Consider the following 19,890-nt stretch of genomic DNA (forward strand, 5'->3'; position numbering starts at 1 on the left):
GCTTCTGGAGGGAGTCAGCGCTGCCCCCCTCCTTTCATTTACAAGAGCCAGCCCCGGGGAGGTGGTGGTTCCCCACCTTCTAAAAAAATAATTTAGCCCCCTTAAGCTCAATGGGGATAAAACGGAGCTGATGCTCCTGGGCCCCTCGAACCCCACCTTTTTCAACTCCCTGTGGCCTCCTTGCCTAGGTGCCCCCCCCAGTACCCAAGGACAATATTAAGAGCCTTGGGGTGTGGCTGGACAAAACCCTCTCGTTTAACACCCAGGCCACAAAACTCTCAGCTACCTGCTTTGGACTTCTTAGGATGCTAAAGAAAGTCCTTCCTCTTCTGCCGGTGGAGGCAAAGCAGGTGGCCATCCAAGGTCTGATACAGTCTCGTTTAGACTTGCAATAATATCCTCTACCTTGGTGCCCTGGAATACATCCTGCGCAGACTACAGATAGTGCAGAATTGTGCGGCTCGCACACTGTTACAGCTACCACGCAGACAATCAGCCAAACCTGGTCTGAACAGCCTGCACTGGCTACCAGTACGACAAAGAGTCATCTTTAAGGCCATGTGTATTGCCCATCAGGCCTTTTGGGCACAGGACCAATGATTGCCCGGGACCTAGTAAAACAGTATCTACCCAGCAGAAACCTCCGCTCTAGCCAGGCCTGTATGGCTATAGTTCCCAGAATAAAAAAGGCAAGAGCTGGCAGCAGGACGTTTACTTACAATGCCTCTAAGATCTGGAACTCACGGCCTCTTCACCTCAGATCCAACCCTAACCTTTTCTCATTTCGAAAACAGCTGAAGACTTTTTTGTTTAACGCCCCTCATTAATTTCTGCAAGGTACCTCTGTCAAGCAATTTCTATTCTGGTCTCTAGCGCTTGGACGCCTCTGGGCAGCAATCGCGCTCTACAAATTTACTTTTCATTTCATTTCATTTCACAGGGAGGTTGTGGTCTCCAGGGCCATATGGTGCCAAAGGGCCCTCTTCCTCTCTTATATACTTGGCTCTGGAGAGGTGGTGGTCCCTGGGGCAGTTATGGACAATGGAGGGGGTCCACACTGCCCTCCTCCTTTTTTTTTTTATAAAGCCGCTGGAAGGTTGTGGTCCCTTGGGCTCCTAGAGCCTCCATTCTTTTTATCAGACAGCCCCACGGAGGTGGCAGTCCCCAGGTCCAAGACTGACCATGGGTAGGGGACCTAGTGCACCCTCTGCTCTTATTAAAAATATAAATAAGCCCCTCAGACTTGGCCCACCCTGGGGCACATTTTTAAATAAACGTGAAATTCACAAATCATTGCAATTTCATTGCACATTTTTTTAAATAATGATATTCTGCCCTGGTGGGGTCAAGGTATTCATGCCCTGCCCCCTTTTTTTATTTTTTGAATTTTTGCGGGACTTGGCTGAGACAGAGTCCTAAATGTCTGCCAGCACTTCCTTGTTGAAATGTTGGTAGCCAATCAGATCTCTGCACAAGATCGGCAATATTTGCGAGGTCTTCGCACTTCTAGATATACAGATTTGTCCTTAATTTAATATCTCGAAAACTAGTGAAATGATTTGCACCAAATCACAAAAAGGGCTCTTTCTGAACCAAGAGCTATCTTTCTGCCAAATCTGGTATGATTCCGTTTGGCAGTTTAGGCTGTAAATCTTTATGGAAATTAACATGGCGAAAAGGTGTTTTGGGACCCCCGTTTATCTTAGGCCCCACTAGACAAATCACCACTAAACTTTCAGCACAGCATCTGAACTGAGTGTTGTACTAATTTTAAAATTTTGTGAAGATTTTTTAAACGGCACCAAAGTTATTGGTAAAACAAAAAACACCTTTTTTACCAGAACAGTAATATTGGTAAATAACACTCTTCCGGCTACCTCACATGGAAATATAATACGTCACTTAAAAGCATACTATTATTCCAAAATATGTAAAGGTAAAGTTGATATGCTAGTATCACACTATTGTATTCTACTCAACCCCCTGAAAGCACAGTTATCATTACCATACCAGATTCCACGTATCCTTATAACTAAAGATAGATTGATGTGTCTGTCCTCCTGGTCTTTGTTCCTTCACCATTCTCTACTAATCACTCTCTTCTTTACTCGCCCTCTCTGACTCCCAAGTCCTTCCATTCTCTTTTCCCTCTACCAGTAGCAGAACCATTGAGTTTCAGATTATTACACAGCTTCTACTCTTTTCATTCCTTTTTGATGATACCGTCTACACTATACCAGCAGCCCATTTCACCTCTCCAATCATCTATTTGCACAGGGTCAGAGGAAATTACAGAGTCCGCTGGGGATCTTAATACTTGTGTCCTCTGTATGAGTGGGCTTCTGTTTTCCAATCGCAGATTGAACTCCTGCTTTAGCAGGGATCAGAGTAACGTGTGTGGTAATTACTGCATCCCCTGTAATTATCTCCGATCAACTTTCTGACATATACCTGGGGGGGGGGGGGGTAGGGTCCTCAAGAAACATCAGTACATACATGTTTTCTATGTGAAAAGTATTATGTTACGCTCCATTTTGAAGGAGTGAACTTGTCAAGGGAGATAATTATTGTACCTTTTATAATCAGCGCCTTGAGATCCTCACAGGTGAGTACTGCACTTTACAAATCCTTGATTGATTCATTGATTGATTTATTGATTAATAATCCCCGGTGCACTTGATTTTAACAGTAAATATTGCCTTCAGCACCAGGCCACTCATAATTAGGGCTAAATGAGTGAGTCTGGAAGTATGAATAGAGACTGATTGCCCTCTCTTAGTATTTGCCTAACTCCAGCTGCTGCTGCTGTCTGATCCACTCCTTTCAGTAGTCATGATGTGCATTAAACATAGTCGCAAAGATGTCCAAACAATATCATAGCACTCATTCAAAGGGGAACAGAACTCTCGAAGGTGTGTGCCTTCCATAAGGCCCCTGAGCATTTTGGTAAGTTCACATTTGTTCATGACTGGTTTGCTCTACTCGTGCGAAAGCTGTTGTCTTTTTTGGTATTGTCTTTGTTACCCACAGAGAGAAGGTTTTCGGGCAGAAGAGTCCTTGAATCTCAGGCTTCTGAAGCAATAAGTGTACTCTTTGTTAGGATTCCTTCTTGCCAGGCTTCTGAAGCTATGAGAGGTCACCTCCCTCCCTCCGTACCTCCCTCCATCCCGTCCTTCCTTCCTTCCTTCCTTCCTCCCTCCCTGTCTTCCTTCCTCCTTCTCTCCCTCTTCCTCCAGAACTAACAATATTGGTTGGCATACAATATGCATGTTTGAACGTCAATCTGATAATACACTGATGTTGACTAATAAACGTTCTGAACTTGAGATTGTTTAAATCCCTTTAAGCAGAAATTGAGAGACAATTTATTTTAGAAATTCGAATAAGGAGCACATAATGTTATTAAGATATTAACAATGGCATAACATTTTTAGAAAGCGTTATGGTAAATTCGATTTTGAAGTAATAGATTACTAAAATCAATGCAGAAAAACATAAAATATTTTCTAAAACATGTTAATGTGTATTTGATAAGGATTACTCTTTTCTCAGTTTGGAATTGAGGGAATCTGCAATACCAATTACATCATCCAAGAAGATAAAAAGGAAAATCACATTTTTCTCACAAAATCAAAGGACCTAAATAGCTGCCAAGATAAGGTGCAGAGGATTACCGGCAATGAATATGCACAAACATGCACCGACTGTGATCAAGTAAGTTACCTTGTATGATTTTTTTATCGTTAACCTGCAATGTATTACATTTCATGCTTTATATTAAAAGAGGAATAAAGTACTTATGTTTTTATGTCACCTCTTTTTTCTTTTTGAGAGAAACAAAAATGACCGCGCATTTGCTACCTACAACTATAAAATTAAATCCACAACAAATGGAGCTGTTATCCTACAAGCTGATGTCCAGGAAGCACATCAGTTTACACCATTTAATGAGATGGAAGGGGCTGTTGTCGTGGAAGCAAGGTACACCATCTAGTTTCAGGGATGTGGGGGTGGTTTCAAAGCACTAGATTATCTGGCTTTTAAGTATGTATTTTCTAAAGCATGGGGACTTCCACACATTTTGACAGGGGCAAAAAGTTTGGTCTGTGATGTGACTGAGTGCCACATTGATGCCAACAGGGTTGTGCCAACAAGGGAGTGGCGGGGAGATTGGTGGTACAGTAGGTTTAGGGTGAACAAGGCTTATACATCTAGTGGCTGAATTTAACAATATGGAACCACAAATCCTGGGATGAATCCCAGGTTTTCCACTTTACCAAATTGTGTGATCCTTGGCAATTGTTTATTTCACTTTCCCTCCTTTTTCTTCATAATCAGAAATAAGAAGACCTCGAAATACATGACTCCAGTATGCACACTGTACAAAAACGTCTGCTGTGTTTGATTTAATAAACTATAATGTTATTCTTGTATAATAAGAATCCAGGCCAGCAAAACTGCTCTTAACAACTTACCATTTTAGTTCACTATTGGTGTCAGGTTGGGGGGTAATTAATCTTTCTAAATTCATGTTTGAAAGCTTTCACTTTTAAGTTAATACTTCTCAATGCACTGATGTAATCTAATGTACTACAGTGAAAAGGTTCTGCATGTTAATTAAATAATCTTTTTAACTTTTGATGACACTTTATCATATAATTTCTTTCAAAATGAATGTGTTCTTAAATTTAAGCAGAACTCCCTAGTTACTTCATTTCTTTAACACCCATTAAACTTTAAACAAATGCTTGAAAATTATTTTTGGTAGGAGGGCAACATACTATCTGTTGATTCATTCATATATTCTTAATTTGCTGTATATATCTATAATCACTTTCGATCTACAGTTCATAAGTACAGTTTTTTCTTCTGTTAGGAATTATTCTCCAAGCGTTGGAATTTGTTTGAAACTGTTCTTTATTACAATTCAGTTTTCAATATTTTTTTGGTAGACCCAGCCAATGCATTTCATCCCTTGTAGGGCCTAGAACAATTACATACAAACATAATCTATTGGGTCAGGATGTGCACATAATTAGATAGATACACCACAATGTGTCAGGAGTACTGATTGAACATGTAAAACTGAGCAAGTTCTGATTGAGGTCAAGGCATGTCAGTGTTGCCGGGAGTTGCAGATGGGTGGGCTGGAGCTACGCGTTGGCAATGCCCCGCGAGTGGGTGATGCTGCAGTGAGAAGAGGAGGGATGGTGGTTCGACGCGCTGATCTTCGGTAAGAGTGGTGCAGTCTCGGTGTGAAAAGGCCTGATAACTGTCGCGAACAGCCCAAAAGGTTCACATAAGTACGCTGAACCATGCCAAGGGTCCAGGACCTGAGGGGACCCACTTGGGGATCAGGAACGTGCTGCAGGTGGGTCCAGGAGCAGTTTGCGAGAGACTTTTATGTCCTTCAGACTCAGACCAGGAGGCCAGAAGACTAGCTCTTGTAGTCAGTCAGGGGTCCTGGGATTAAGATGAGGTTTCAGGTCCAGTATTTATCCCCAAACACAGTAGGGCAGTAGTTCCTCCAGAGTAGCAGTACAGCAGAGTGGCACTCTGTTCAGCAGCACAGCAGTCCTTTGTCCTGGCAGATTGTTGACAGGTTCAGAATTGAACTGAAGAGTTGATGTCTGAGATACAGTATTTATACCCAGTTGTGACTTTGAAGTGGGGAGAAGCTTCTACAAATTCCCCTTTAAAGTCCCCAGGCATCCCGCTTTACCTTTCCTGACTCCTCACTAACTACAGGGGGTATTCAGCCTTGAGGCAGGACTATTCAAGTGTAAGTGGGGCTGTGCCCAGCTCTTTCCTCCCATCCTGCCAATGATGCCCCATCCAGGCACATCAAAGCTACCATTCACATCACTCCCCTGCTCACCTGGACCAACATACACGACGACGACACCATCAAAATCATGAACACCATCCACTTCAGCTATGCGTCAGACCCATGCCCACACCACTTCTTCAACAAAGCTAGCGTCACCATCCCACCCCATCTCCGCAAGACCATCAACATCTCCTTTGAGACCGCGATCTTCCCGGAGAGCTGGAAGCACGCCAAGATCAACACCTTACTCAAGAAACCCGAGGCAAATCCGAAGTACCTCAAGAACGTCCGGCCCTGCTCCCGTCATCGAGAAGAGCGTCAATGGACAACTGACCCGCTACCTCGAGGAGAACAACATCCTGGACCCATCCCAGTCCGGGTTCTACAGCAACCACAGTACCGCCGCGACTGATGACTTCAGGGCCTTGCTGGAGAACAGCGAAACAGCGGCCCTCATCCTCCTGGACCTGTCAGCCGCCTTCGACACTGTCTGTCACCGCACCCTGCGCACATGCATTCACAACGCAGGGATCCAAGACAAGGCTCTGGAATGGACCACCTCCTTCCTCTCCAGCAGAACCCAGAGCATCCACTTTCCCCCTTTCCGTTCGGTAGCATCTGAGATCATCTGCAGCATACCCAAAGGATCATCCCTCAGCCCCACATTGTTCAACGTCTACATGGCACCGGTCGCCCACCCGCCCGACGGCATGACCTCAACATTATCTTTTATGCCGACGACACCCAGCTGATCCTCTCCCTCACCAAGGACCCCCTCACCGCCAAAACCAACCTCCATGAAGGAATGAAGGCCATCGCTGAGTGGATGATGAACAGCCGTATGAAGCTGAACTCGGACAAGATGGAGGTCCTCAGCCTCAGCTCCACCCCCTCAGCCTGGGATGACTCCTGGTGGCCGACCGTACAGGGAGCAGCACTGACACCCACCAACCATGCACACAACCTGGGGTTCATCCTCGACTCAACACTCTCCATGGCCAAGCAAGTCAACGCCATCTCATCCTCCTGCTTCAACACCCTCCGCATGCTCTGCAAGATCTACAGGTGGATCCCCACCGAAACAAGAAGAACAGTCACCCAGGTCCTCATCAGCAGCAGGCAGGAATATGAAAATGCCCTCTACGCAGGAGCCTCGGCCAAACTCCTGAAACAACTTCAACGCATACAGAACGCCTCTGCACGCCTGATCCTCGACATCCCTCGCTACAGCCACATCAGGATCACCCTCAAGCTCCTCACCCATGTACACATGGCACTCAACAACAACGGACTGGCTTACCTCAACAGACGACTCACCATCTACACCCCGACCCGCCAGCTCTGCTCCGCCGACCTCGCCCTCGCCACCTTCCCCCGCATCCGAAGTGCAACCACCAGCCACAGATCGTTCTCCCACCTCACCACCACGTCCTGGAACACCCTCCCCATCCTCCTACGGCAGACCCAGGGCCTACTAATCTTCAGGAGGCTACTCAAGAACTGGCTGTTCAAGCAGTAGCAGCACCCCACCACGAGACCCCCACGGGTGAGTAGTGCGCTTTACAAATGTTCTAATTGATTGAAAGCAACCCATTGTGTGTGGCTGTCTAGAAGGAAAACACAAAGTTCAACTGTCAGCTACTCTCAATCATATGACTCAGGTACAGGCTGCAGTCAATAAATAGCTAAAGCAGGAAAATGCCAACTTGTTAAAAGTGGGATTTTCAGAATTACAATATAAATTCCGACTCCACCATATGTTAGGATTTTAAATTATGATTCCAGAGACACCAGACATGAAGGGGTTACCTGGTTCCATTTGGAAATTACACTTATAAAATGTAGTAAGGTAACTCCAATGTTATCCTATGTGGAATTAGGCCTTGTCGTAGCGAGAAAAAAAATGTAAGAGATATCCACCACCAGGACATGTAAACCTTAAAAGTATGTGTCCTATCATTTACATACACTGCATCCTTCCATCTGGGCTGTCTATGTCCTACTCGAAGGGTGACTTATATGTACAAAAAGGAAAGGTTTGGGCTTGGTAAAAGGTTTATTTTGCAGGTCAACATGGCAGTTATAAACTGCACATATAGTCTGCAATGGCAGGCCTTAGGGATGTTTAAACAGCGACTTCAGTGAGTGGCACAATCAGCACTACAGACCCACTAGTATCATTTAATAACCAGGCCCTGGGCACATGTAGTGCCACTTAACAAGGGACTCATAAGTAAATTAAATATTCCAGTTCGGAATAAACCAGTGTTATCATGATAGGAGCAGAGAGCCCTTTAGCACTTGCTAGCAGTGGTGAAGTCCACAGAGTCCTAAAGCCAGCAAAAACGAGATCAGGAGAAATGGTGGAGGAAGGCAAATGGTTTTGGGGAAGACCAACTTACGACTGACAGGTCTAATACTCAGAAACGTTCATCGTGGTCCCCATAAATCCAGTTGTCATCATATTTCTGTGACCACTTGTTAGACCTGGCATCATTTGCGTGAGTCTTCCTTCCATTTTTACTGATTGCCTCCTACGATTGTCTGGCCCAGACTGACCAAGGCTCTGCACATCCAAAGGAGCAGGATCCGCCAACAGAGCCATTAGTTCATCACATTTGTCAGGCAAACCTTCCCTTTGTTCCCCCCCACCTATGTATACAACTCCTTATCACTCTGTATATATTACACACTTGTTTAGCACTGAGCACATATGTCACTTTACCATTCACGTATATATTGTATCGATTTTTGACAACCTTGATTTACTACTTATGTAATTATTAATGGATGATTTAATTCTGTAATAACATAAACAGTAGATACATACCATTAAGTCACGGCTCTCATTGTCTGTAAGGATTCTCTATTCAGGTGGTGGAGACTTTGTTGAAATTTACAAATCAACATTTGCGTGTGACATTAGGTGCGCTGTAAAGAAATTGTTTCAAATCCGACAGAACTACTTCTTGTTTACTAGTCTCCTAGCTTGGGCTTTTGTGGCAGTAGGACTCTAGGATTATTCTCCAAGCGTTGGAATTTGTTTGAAAATGTTCTTTATTACAATTCAGTTTTCAATATTTTTTTGGTAGACCCAGCCAATGCATTTCATCCCTTGTAGGGCCTAGAACAATTACATACAAACATAATCTATTGGGTCAGGATGTGCACATAATTAGATAGATACACCACAATGTGTCAGGAGTACTGATTGAACATGTAAAACTGAGCAAGTTCTGATTGAGGTCAAGGCATGTCAGTGTTGCCGGGAGTTGCAGATGGGTGGGCTGGAGCTACGTGTTGGCAGTGCCCCACGAGTGGGTGATGCTGCAGTGAGAAGAGGAGGGATGGTGGTTCGACGCGCTGATCTTCGGTAAGAGTGGTGCAGTCTCGGTGTGAAAAGGCCTGATAACTGTCGCGAACAGCCCAAAAGGTTCACATAAGTACGCTGAACCATGCCAAGGGTCCAGGACCTGAAGGGACCCACTTGGGGATCAGGAACGTGCTGCAGGTGGGTCCAGGAGCAGTTTGCGAGAGACTTTTATATCCTTCAGACTCAGACCAGGAGGCCAGAAGACTAGCTCTTGTAGTCAGTCAGGGGTCCTGGGATTAAGATGAGGTTTCAGGTCCAGTATTTATCCCCAAACACAGTAGGGCAGTAGTTCCTCCAGAGTAGCAGTACAGCAGAGTGGCACTCTGTTCAGCAGCACAGCAGTCCTTTGTCCTGGCAGATTGTTGACAGGTTCAGAATTGAACTGAAGAGTTGATGTCTGAGATACAGTATTTATACCCAGTTGTGACTTTGAAGTGGGGAGAAGCTTCTACAAATTCCCCTTTAAAGTCCCCAGGCATCCCGCTTTACCTTTCCTGACTCCTCACTAACTACAGGGGGTATTCAGCCCTGAGGCAGGACTATTCAAGTGTAAGTGGGGCTGTGCCCAGCTCTTTCCTCCCATCCTGCCAATGATGCCCCATCCAGGCACATCAAAGCTACCATTCACATCACTCCCCTGCTCACCTGGACCAACATACACGACGACGACACCATCAAAATCATGAACACCATCCACTTCAGCTATGCGTCATACCCATGCCCACACCACTTCTTCAACAAAGCTAGCGTCACCATCCCACCCCATCTCCGCAAGACCATCAACATCTCCTTTGAGACCGCGATCTTCCCGGAGAGCTGGAAGCACACCAAGATCAACACCTTACTCAAGAAACCCGAGGCAGATCTGAAGTACCTCAAGAACGTCCGGCCCTGCTCCCGTCATCGAGAAGAGCGTCAATGGACAACTGACCCGCTACCTCGAGGAGAACAACATCCTGGACCCATCCCAGTCCGGGTTCTACAGCAACCACAGTACCACCGCCACTGATGACTTCAGGGCCTTGCTGGAGAACAGCGAAACAGAGGCCCTCATCCTCCTGGACCTGTCAGCCGCCTTCGACACTGTCTGTCACCGCACCCTGCGCACCTGCATTCACAATGCAGGGATCCGAGACAAGGCTCTGGAATGGACCACCTCCTTCCTCTCCAGCAGAACCCAGAGCATCCACTTCCCCCCTTTCCGTTCGGTAGCCTCTGAGATCATCTGCAGCATACCCAAAGGATCATCCCTCAGCCCCACATTATTCAACGTCTACATGGCACCGGTCGCCCACCCGCCCGACGGCATGACCTCAACATTATCTCTTATGCCGACGACACCCAGCTGATCCTCTCCCTCACCAAGGACCCCCTCACCGCCAAAACAAACCTCCATGAAGGAATGAAGGCCATCGCTGAGTGGATGATGAACAGCCGTATGAAGCTGAACTCGGACAAGATGGAGGTCCTCAGCTCCACCCCCTCAGCCTGGGATGACTCCTGGTGGCCGACCGTACAGGGAGAAGCACTGACACCCACCAACCATGCACACAACCTGGGGTTCATCCTCGACTCAACACTCTCCATGGCCAAGCAAGTCAACGCCATCTCATCCTCCTGCTTCAACACCCTCCGCATGCTCTGCAAGATCTACAGGTGGATCCCCACCGAAACAAGAAGAACAGTCACCCAGGTCCTCATCAGCAGCAGGCAGGAATATGAAAATGCCCTCTACGCAGGAGCCTCGGCCAAACTCCTGAAACAACTTCAACGCATACAGAACGCCTCTGCACGCCTGATCCTCGACATCCCTCGCTACAGCCACATCAGGATCACCCTCAAGCTCCTCACCCATGCACACATGGCACTCAACAACAACGGACTGGCTTACCTCAACAGACGACTCACCATCTACACCCGACCCGCCAGCTCTGCTCCGCCGACCTCGCCCTCGCCACCTTCCCCCGCATCCGAAGTGCGACCACCAGCCACAGATCGTTCTCCCACCTCACCACCACGTCCTGGAACACCCTCCCCATCCTCCTACGGCAGACCCAGGGCCTACTAATCTTCAGGAGGCTACTCAAGAACTGGCTGTTCAAGCAGTAGCAGCACCCCACCACGAGACCCCCACGGGTGAGTAGTGCGCTTTACAAATGTTCTAATTGATTGAAAGCAACCCATTGTGTGTGGCTGTCTAGAAGGAAAACACAAAGTTCAACTGTCAGCTACTCTCAATCATATGACTCAGGTACAGGCTGCAGTCACTAAATAGCTAAAGCAGGAAAATGCCAACTTGTTAAAAGTGGGATTTTCAGAATTACAATATAAATTCCGACTCCACCATATGTTAGGATTTTAAATTATGATTCCAGAGACACCAGACATGAAGGGGTTACCTGGTTCCATTTGGAAATTACACTTATAAAATGTAGTAAGGTAACTCCAATGTTATCCTATGTGGAATTAGGCCTTGTCGTAGCGAGAAAAAAAAATGTAAGAGATATCCACCACCAGGACATGTAAACCTTAAAAGTATGTGTCCAATCATTTACATACACTGCATCCTTCCATCTGGGCTGTCTATGTCCTACTCGAAGGGTGACTTATATGTACAAAAAGGAAAGGTTTGGGCTTGGTAAAAGGTTTATTTTGCAGGTCAACATGGCAGTTATAAACTGCACATATAGGCTGCAATGGCAGGCCTTAGGGATGTTTAAACAGCGACTTCAGTGAGTGGCACAATCAGCACTACAGACCCACTAGTATCATTTATTGACCAGGCCCTGGGCACATGTAGTGCCACTTAACAAGGGACTCATAAGTAAATTAAATATTCCAGTTCGGAATAAACCAGTGTTGTCATGATAGGAGCTGAGAGCCCTTTAGCACTTGCTAGCAGTGGTGAAGTCCACAGAGTCCTAAAGCCAGCAAAAATGAGATCAGGAGAAATGGTGGAGGAAGGCAAATGGTTTTGGGGAAGACCAACTTACGACTGACAGGTCTAATACTCAGAAACGTTCATCGTGGTCCCCATAAATCCAGTTGTCATCATATTTCTGTGACCACTTGTTAGACCTGGCATCATTTGCGTGAGTCTTCCTTCCATTTTTACTGATTGCCTCCTACGATTGTCTGGCCCAGACTGACCAAGGCTCTGCACATCCAAAGGAGCAGGATCCGCCAACAGAGCCATTAGTTCATCACATTTGTCTGGCAAACCTTCCCTTTGTTCCCCCCCACCTATGTATACAAGTCCTTATCACTCTGTATATATTACACACTTGTTTAGCACTGAGCACATATGTCACTTTACCATTCACGTATATATTGTATCGATTTTTGACAACCTTGATTTACTACTTATGTAAATATTAATGGATGATTTAATTCTGTAATAACATAAACAGTAGATACATACCATTAAGTCACGGCTCTCAATTTCTGTAAGGATTCTCTATTCAGGTGGTGGAGACTGTTGAAATTTACAAATCAACATTTGCGTGTGACATTAGGTGCGCTGTAAAGAAATTGTTTCAAATCCGACAGAACTACTTCTTGTTTACTAGTCTCCTAGCTTGGGCTTTTGTGGCAGTAGGACTCTAGGATGTTCAAAAACACCCTCCTCACCTCTTCTCCTCTGTACTCCCCAGCCACCCAAGTCTTTAAGTACTTGCAAGATATCTGTTTATCTAGCAAGAGTCTATTGTGCCCAATCTCATACGGCACTATACTTGGAACAGTACCACATAAGTCAATGGGAATCCCCCTTTTTCAGGGGATCACAGCAAGGTCACCTTCACTGAGTCTAAGAGGAAGTAGCCCTGGAGACACAAAAGTGCAGTAATAAAGCAGAGGCATCCACACTCAAGAGAGGGGTCATCAGCTGGACTGGTCCATCTTCCCCCTTCTTTTTTCCACTTTTTCTCGTCTGCTCTTTCCTACACATGGGTTTACAGTATAGTTGGAGAGTTGTAGAACAAGAGAGTTAACTACCTAAGCCAGTAGTGCTATCAGCCATCTACCCCTATCTGGTTTCATTGGGTATTAGCCCCGGGTTTGTTCCCTTACCCAGCACTGTAAAAACATCCAACAACAGTTACTTAGACTGACACTAGAACCTAAATCCCTGAGCTAAGCTCCGCCCACCTAGGTATAGTTTCTTTCCCTAAAAAAAATCCTCTTTTGGTGGCAAGAGCACGAGGACTGCCTCTCCTCTATTTCCCCCACGTGGGAACATCATTCAAACTTTTAGAATCTAAGAATCCTCGAGTAAAAATCACTTACTGTGCAGTTAGAATCGATTTTCTCCATCTTGTCTTGAAAAAAAGATAAGAAAGATTCACATTGGGTATCTGTGCTTGAGAGCTGTGTGTGAGAGAAGGCTGGCAGGCATACTCTTTTTACTATTTCAAACGCATCTGTATCTTTTATATCTTCTTTTGTCTACTGCTGCTAAGATTTTTCCATTGAAATATCTTTTCCCCCTGCCCAGCATAGTTGTTGATAAACTTTTAATTCCTGTATGTGTGCCGATATACCGCTTACCAGAACTGTTCATGAGACCCTTTCAAATTTATGAAACGCATATAATTAGGAAACATAATTAATATATATGATTAAAACGACGTACAGCAGGCCTACTGAAAAATATCAAGAAATATTGCCTATGCACAAGAGATGGCTTGACGAAGCAAAGAAATAAACAATACATTTGTGCATAAAAAATACATTTGTGCATGGTACATTTTCATTAAAAAAATGCGCGCATTAACAAACATAAATGTTTGACATATTTTAACATACGTGGAAAGTAATTTCTGCTGAATAGTGCGCTAATTTGGGCCTTGCTTTGAATTTGCAGGCAAAAACTGGTGTTGGCTGAGGTTCGAAAGGACACTCCATCAACCCCTGAACCGGAGCTCCAGAATCGAGGCTCACTCCGATATCATTTTGAAAGCGAACTGCTTCAAGCACCCATTCAGCTACTCAACACGAAGAATGTGGCACACCAGGTGAGCAAAGATATTAACGATTGACCCATTCAGACTCGGTGTTCGTTTAGCAGTACTCATTCCGAATTAAATGATTTTGCCATTGCATTTTTTCAGATAATTAAAACACTTCAACAGCTAGCAGAAAATATGCAAGTTTCGGCCCTAAAGGATTCTCCTGCTAAGTTCTTGGAACTTGTGCAACTGCTACGTGCAGCAACTTATGAAAACATCGACTCAGTTTGGAAGCAATTTTCCAGCAGAAGCGAATACAGGTACAATAAAAATTCATGAAAACGTTCAGTGGTTTAGGCCTGCCACAGCGAGGTGATAATAAACCTTAATATCCATAAAGTCAAAATTTAATTTTCTTCACTTGAATGAATGTCTTGCCTTCCCTAGCATCGGCGAGTGCAGAAAATGTCTTAAGTAAATAAACTAACACCGTAACTATTACATCGAATCAATTCATATTTCTGTCGTGGGCATCTTTATTCAGAGACAGAGAAAGATTGATAGAGCTCAACCGTCCTTTCAGAGGAACCACCCTGCACAAGGCCAGACTAGGAACTTAAAGCAGCCCTGGTAATTTTGTAGGACTAGCCCCAAGGAGGAGAGGGGGGTGGTGCAAGTGTGAAGCAGTGCTGCTTTTGGTACTGGGGTGATATTGCAGCACCGCTGCAAAACCGGCCCCAGTGACAAAAAAACGACCTCACTGCTGCCAAACCGGCCCCACCTTTCCAGCCTCTGGGAAAATGCCCTGGGTCCACAATGGCCAATCCGGCCCTGATCCCCGAGGTGTTACTATACAAAGGCCAGACCAGCCTTGCTCAGGAAATGATTTGAATTGTACAGCTCTAACCCCATCCTAGGTTTATCAGAAGACTTCCTGTCACCAGGTCACAACATTTCCAGGTCTTCAACATCATTGTTTTCATGCGTGGGATTACAAGTGGCTGCTTTGGACCAAACAAAACTACAGAGATTAAAAAACTAAAATGTCTTAGTTGGAAACCAAGAATTGGGAACATGGTACTCTGTTAATATGGGATATAATGGCAACTCTACCACAGACCTATTGTGTTTTCAGAGACACTTACATACTGTTACTGCATTAGTTCTGATCCTGCAGGGTTGCTGCAGCAATAATGCACCTCTGTAGGTGACCTGGGCTTGTGGTTGACAAAGCCCTATTAACGTTCTAGAGGTGGCTGGAGCTCCAACTCTGCCTCAGTTCAATCAGCCTTTAGGAGAGGAGACAGAAATGGCTCAGATACAGTTTAATGCTGCTGCAGCAGGTAAGAGCGGTGGGTCCGGCTGGGGGGTATTTCAAGAGACGACCACAAGGGAAAATTATTTAATTTTCCCTTGTGGATGCCTCTTGAAACCCCACCCTGCCGGCCCCACCGTTCTTAACTACAGTGGCCACAGCTGGTTCAATGTACCACTCCACATTACCACACTATGGCCTAATTACAAGGTACTGAGGCGTGTTTATAGTATGGTAAAATCGCATGTGATTTTACCATTTAAAGGAAGGGAAATCATCTGAATACAATGTAGTTACAAGGCAAAACTCATGGAATGGGGAATTACAGTGTGGTGTTAATTTTTCTATTTTGCGGCTATAAAAGCACATGGAATCCACATTTTACATGTGGCTTTCTGCCTACATTTGCCTCCTGTTCCTAGCAGGAGGGAAAATGCATTTGTTGTTGTTGTTATACATATATTTTTATTTGACATATATAGCCATAAAAAGTCCCACATTACAAACAAATAAAATGTAAATTGCACAAACACTGTAACCATAAGAACAATATAAAATACAGTAAAAACCTGATCAAATATACAATGGGAACTCAACCCACCTATAAGGAGCTCCTAATTCGTCATAGGAAAAAGGTCACATATATTAGCTATACATTTATACATGCGTACAAGTTTCCTAGAATTAGGGATAATCCCCAGGTCATGGTTAAAATCAAGTTTCTACCACATGCTCATTTCAAACTATATTACCATTTCCTTCAACGACTCCTGTCTTGCAGTTAAAAATCTTCCTATTGCACATGTCACCTTTAAAAATCTCATATTTATCAACAGACTAAGTGCTTGGTTGCTACTAATGGTTTTATAAGCAATAAAAATGGGTTTAAATTTTGTTTTCCGTTCTTCTAAAAATCACAAACAATCCATCAAGATATGTGGGCTACTACATTTTACTTGAAGGCCACAAGAGCACAGACCTTGTTCGTTCATCCTTAAAGATTTCATCTTCCCACTATTGTTAAATGTATTCAAGCCGGCTCTAAATTTCAGTATTGCATTTCTGAGCATTGGGTTAGGCATGGCCTCTATATAGAGGAAGATATGATCAGTAGCCCACCCGTTTGTTAAAAACCTGAAGGACGATTTGCTCACCAGGTAACATAAATCTTCTTCTCGGGCCTTTGTATTAATAATGGCACGTAACACCTACTTGGGGATCTGCTGCCCTGATTTCCATTGGTCTGGTTCTAGGGAAAGTTTAATACATAATTGTTAGATCTGTCAGCCTTAGGGTGGTCTCCCCTACATTTTTGCCCTTTTTGCCTCCCATTTTTATCCTATATTTTGTTGGACTTAGGACTCTGGGCGCCTCACCACTGCTAAACAGTGCTGAGGTGCAGGTGCTCTCCCCTAAAACCTTGTGAGGCTGGCATATGAGCCACAAGCCACTGCTACCGCAGTAAGGCTTAATCCTCCATAGGCTAACATTGGGAACCTCCCCTTATGGACTAACTTCTGACAGGGACCTAATAAGTCTATCATGTTTGGTCTTGTTGGACTCGGGGCGGGGAACCCTTTCCAATGATTTATAGGGTTTGGGCATTACTACGCTAGGGATCCCACTTTTATAAAGGGGACTTTTTCCTGCCTACACTTAGATTAGGCTGCAGACTCCCCCCTCCCCTCTGCATACTGATAGCCTGCCTGGGTTGGGAGGTGGGAGTGGTGATTCGCACCTTCTTCCCTGGGATGAGCTGGGATGGGCTGCCCACTGTAGCCTTAACGGCCTGTCTCTCGTCACTGTGACAGCTAGGTCAGGGAAGGCAGGGAACATACCAGAACTCCCAGGACTCTTCCAGAAGCCCCTGTCCCCCAGACCCTTCCAGAGACTTCCACCACTTTCTAGCCTAGACTAAAAAGATATATAAGGGAGGGTCCTGGCCTCACATTCTTGTTACACTGCTGGACCTGGAAGAATCCCTGCTGGAGTGAGGACTGCTGTGCAAGAGGATTGCCACTGGGAAGGAGGCTGACTGCTCCAAGGAACTGCTGTCCCACAACCTGCTGAGCAGCCCTACTGTCTGCTGATCCTGCCCTGCATGGGAGACTGCAACATCACCACCAGAGTGTCTCCACAACATCCCAAAGGAAATACTTTTCTTTGAACCACATTTTAAGAGTCTTCAACCTTTTAAAGATTGCCTTTTTGGGACTGCACCCTTTTTAAGCTAAAGGAAACTACCTGTCCTTGGACCACAGCGTTTTTAAGACTGCCCTTTAGAACAGCAACAACACTCTCAAGATTTGCCCTGCAACGCTGTGCCTGCCCTCAGCACTGCTGGCCCCGTGATCCTCCCGAGGGCTCTGTGATTGCCTCTGCTTCTGGCGCAAGCCGACTGAAACTGGCCTGAGGTCACCGCCACTGGGACCGGAGCGCGCTGTGTAGCGCTGAGAAGTGAAGCGCTGTGTGGCAGCAGGCTCCGTCGTTGCCCTGGACTTGGAGGCACTGTTAAGCGCTGTGCTAAAGGAGCACTGTGTGGCTGTGACCCTACCCGTGCAGCGCCTGCTGAGCCCGAGGCCCCAGGAGGAGAGGAGCCTCGCACCCGAGCCCGCAACCACCATCCCAGGTAACGCCTCAGTGCAACCAGGCTGCTGCGAGGGGGCGGGGTGCGGGTTGGCCCGGTACCTGGAGTGTGAGCTTTGTGCTTGGCTGGGAACCGTCCTTCACTGACCGGCCTACGGGGGCATAATTACTTGGTAATTGACACGGGGCATTTTTTAGCATTACCAGCAGCGCCTGGGCAGTCGCACTTCCTGCGCTGGGACCATCATTTTTATGAGAGGCACACTTATTACGCTACAAGGGAACTTTGGCCTAAGAACCTTCCCCCAGTGAATTTTGACCATAAGAACCTACCTCAAGTGAACTTTTGCCATCCAAGGACACTGCGAGAAAGACATTACCAGCAGGAGCCCTTGGCACACATGAGCTTTTGGTGATTTGATCGGGCCTGGGAACTGGATTCATTCTTATTGGTTATTGATCTTGCTTGGAAACTGGAATCCTTTTTATTATTGATCAGGCCTGGGAACTGGATTCATTCTTATTGATTATTGATCTTGCTTGGAAACTGGAATCCTTTTTATTATTGATCTCGCCTGGAGCTGGATTTACCTGATTTTGGTTCTCACATAATTTTTAGATAAAGAAATTCTTATTCTTATGCAAAACTGGTGTGGTGTTCCTTTTGTGAGTGTTTTTACTGTGTCATCGCCGTTGTGTGTTGCACAAATACTTTACACATTGCCTCTGAAGTTACGCCTTTGCTGCTCTGCTCTGCTACCAGGTCGGAAGCGGTGGTCCCTACTTGGACTAGGGTGCATACCCCTGCCAACTAGAGACCCCAGTTCTAACAATAATTTATCTAATTTATTTCTAGCTTGGCGCACCCAATTAAGATCGCTGGTCTCTATTTCTGTTTTTACAAAGGTTTGCTATTTTGGGGGTTCCTTCTCCATTCATTCTCTGCCAGAGGTTAAATGTCGCTTGCATTCCCCTGATGTTCCAGGCTGTAAGGTGACATTCCACTCGCACAGCCTGTAACATAGTTGACGAAAGGAGAGGAAGGAGCTGTTTCACACATTTCCCCTCCTCTAGGTCCCAAACCGATTTACCCACCTTGAATAAAACTTCGACTCCATACTGGAATTGTGGTTGGACCAATGCATTAAAAGCTGATATTATTGGCCGAAGCGAGGGACCTCCATACTTCTGCTTAAAATGTTTAAGGCCTCATACTGAGGAGACAGTCTTTGTTTTTAATGACTGTATGTGATCGCTCCAATTTAACTTACAGTCAAACCACATGCCCAAATAGTTATATCTATCCACTTTTTTTTTTTTTTTAAGTTTTCAAAACTGTTGGACCCGGGCCTTTTGGCTGGTTCACCCCTGAACCTTTTGCTTTTGATGGCGACCTGGCGTTCATGATTTCTGGCTTGGCACACTTTTTCCCTGGGTCCCAGGGTAAAGTGCGTGCGTGGAGTAAGGTTGGCCTGCCCTCCCATAGGAATGCATGGGGAATATCTGTGTCCCTAGTAGTTCCTGATGCGTGAGGTGTACAGGCTCGAGTTTGGTATGTGCGGACTCGTGTGATTGAATGCTGCGCAATGATATGTGCGGGGTGAATGTGTGTAGTGTGGAAGTGCCACTTCTAGACATGGGTGTGCGTGTGCAGTGAGAGTGCTGGCGTGTGATTGGCTGGGGCTGGCTGGAGAGCCTGGCTCCAGGAGTCTGGATGGGTCTTCCCGGTGGTGAGTGTGGAGATTAGCATGCATGATGTGAGGGAGTGGTGCACCTGGGTCCTGAATAGGGCTGGGCTTTCCCCACACAATGCTGGCTCCACCCCCTGTGGTGCGAC

The 19,890-nt window shown here is 45.6% G+C and overlaps 1 protein-coding gene across 1 annotated transcript in view; it reads left to right on the forward strand.

Annotated features, from left to right (window-relative positions):
• The window catches only part of LOC144766461 (vitellogenin-1-like), a 1,095,729-nt gene that overhangs the window by 327,527 nt on the left and 748,312 nt on the right, over positions 1 to 19,890 (forward strand). The window contains exons 5-8 of the mRNA XM_078650353.1: positions 3,553 to 3,714; positions 3,833 to 3,981; positions 14,068 to 14,218; positions 14,315 to 14,472. Coding sequence (XP_078506479.1) covers positions 3,553 to 3,714; positions 3,833 to 3,981; positions 14,068 to 14,218; positions 14,315 to 14,472 — 620 coding nt within the window. The remainder of the gene's footprint in view (positions 1 to 3,552; positions 3,715 to 3,832; positions 3,982 to 14,067; positions 14,219 to 14,314; positions 14,473 to 19,890) is intronic.

This window comes from Lissotriton helveticus, chromosome 1_1 (genome assembly GCF_964261635.1).
Source record: "Lissotriton helveticus chromosome 1_1, aLisHel1.1, whole genome shotgun sequence".
Taxonomy (NCBI): Eukaryota; Metazoa; Chordata; class Amphibia; order Caudata; family Salamandridae; genus Lissotriton; species Lissotriton helveticus.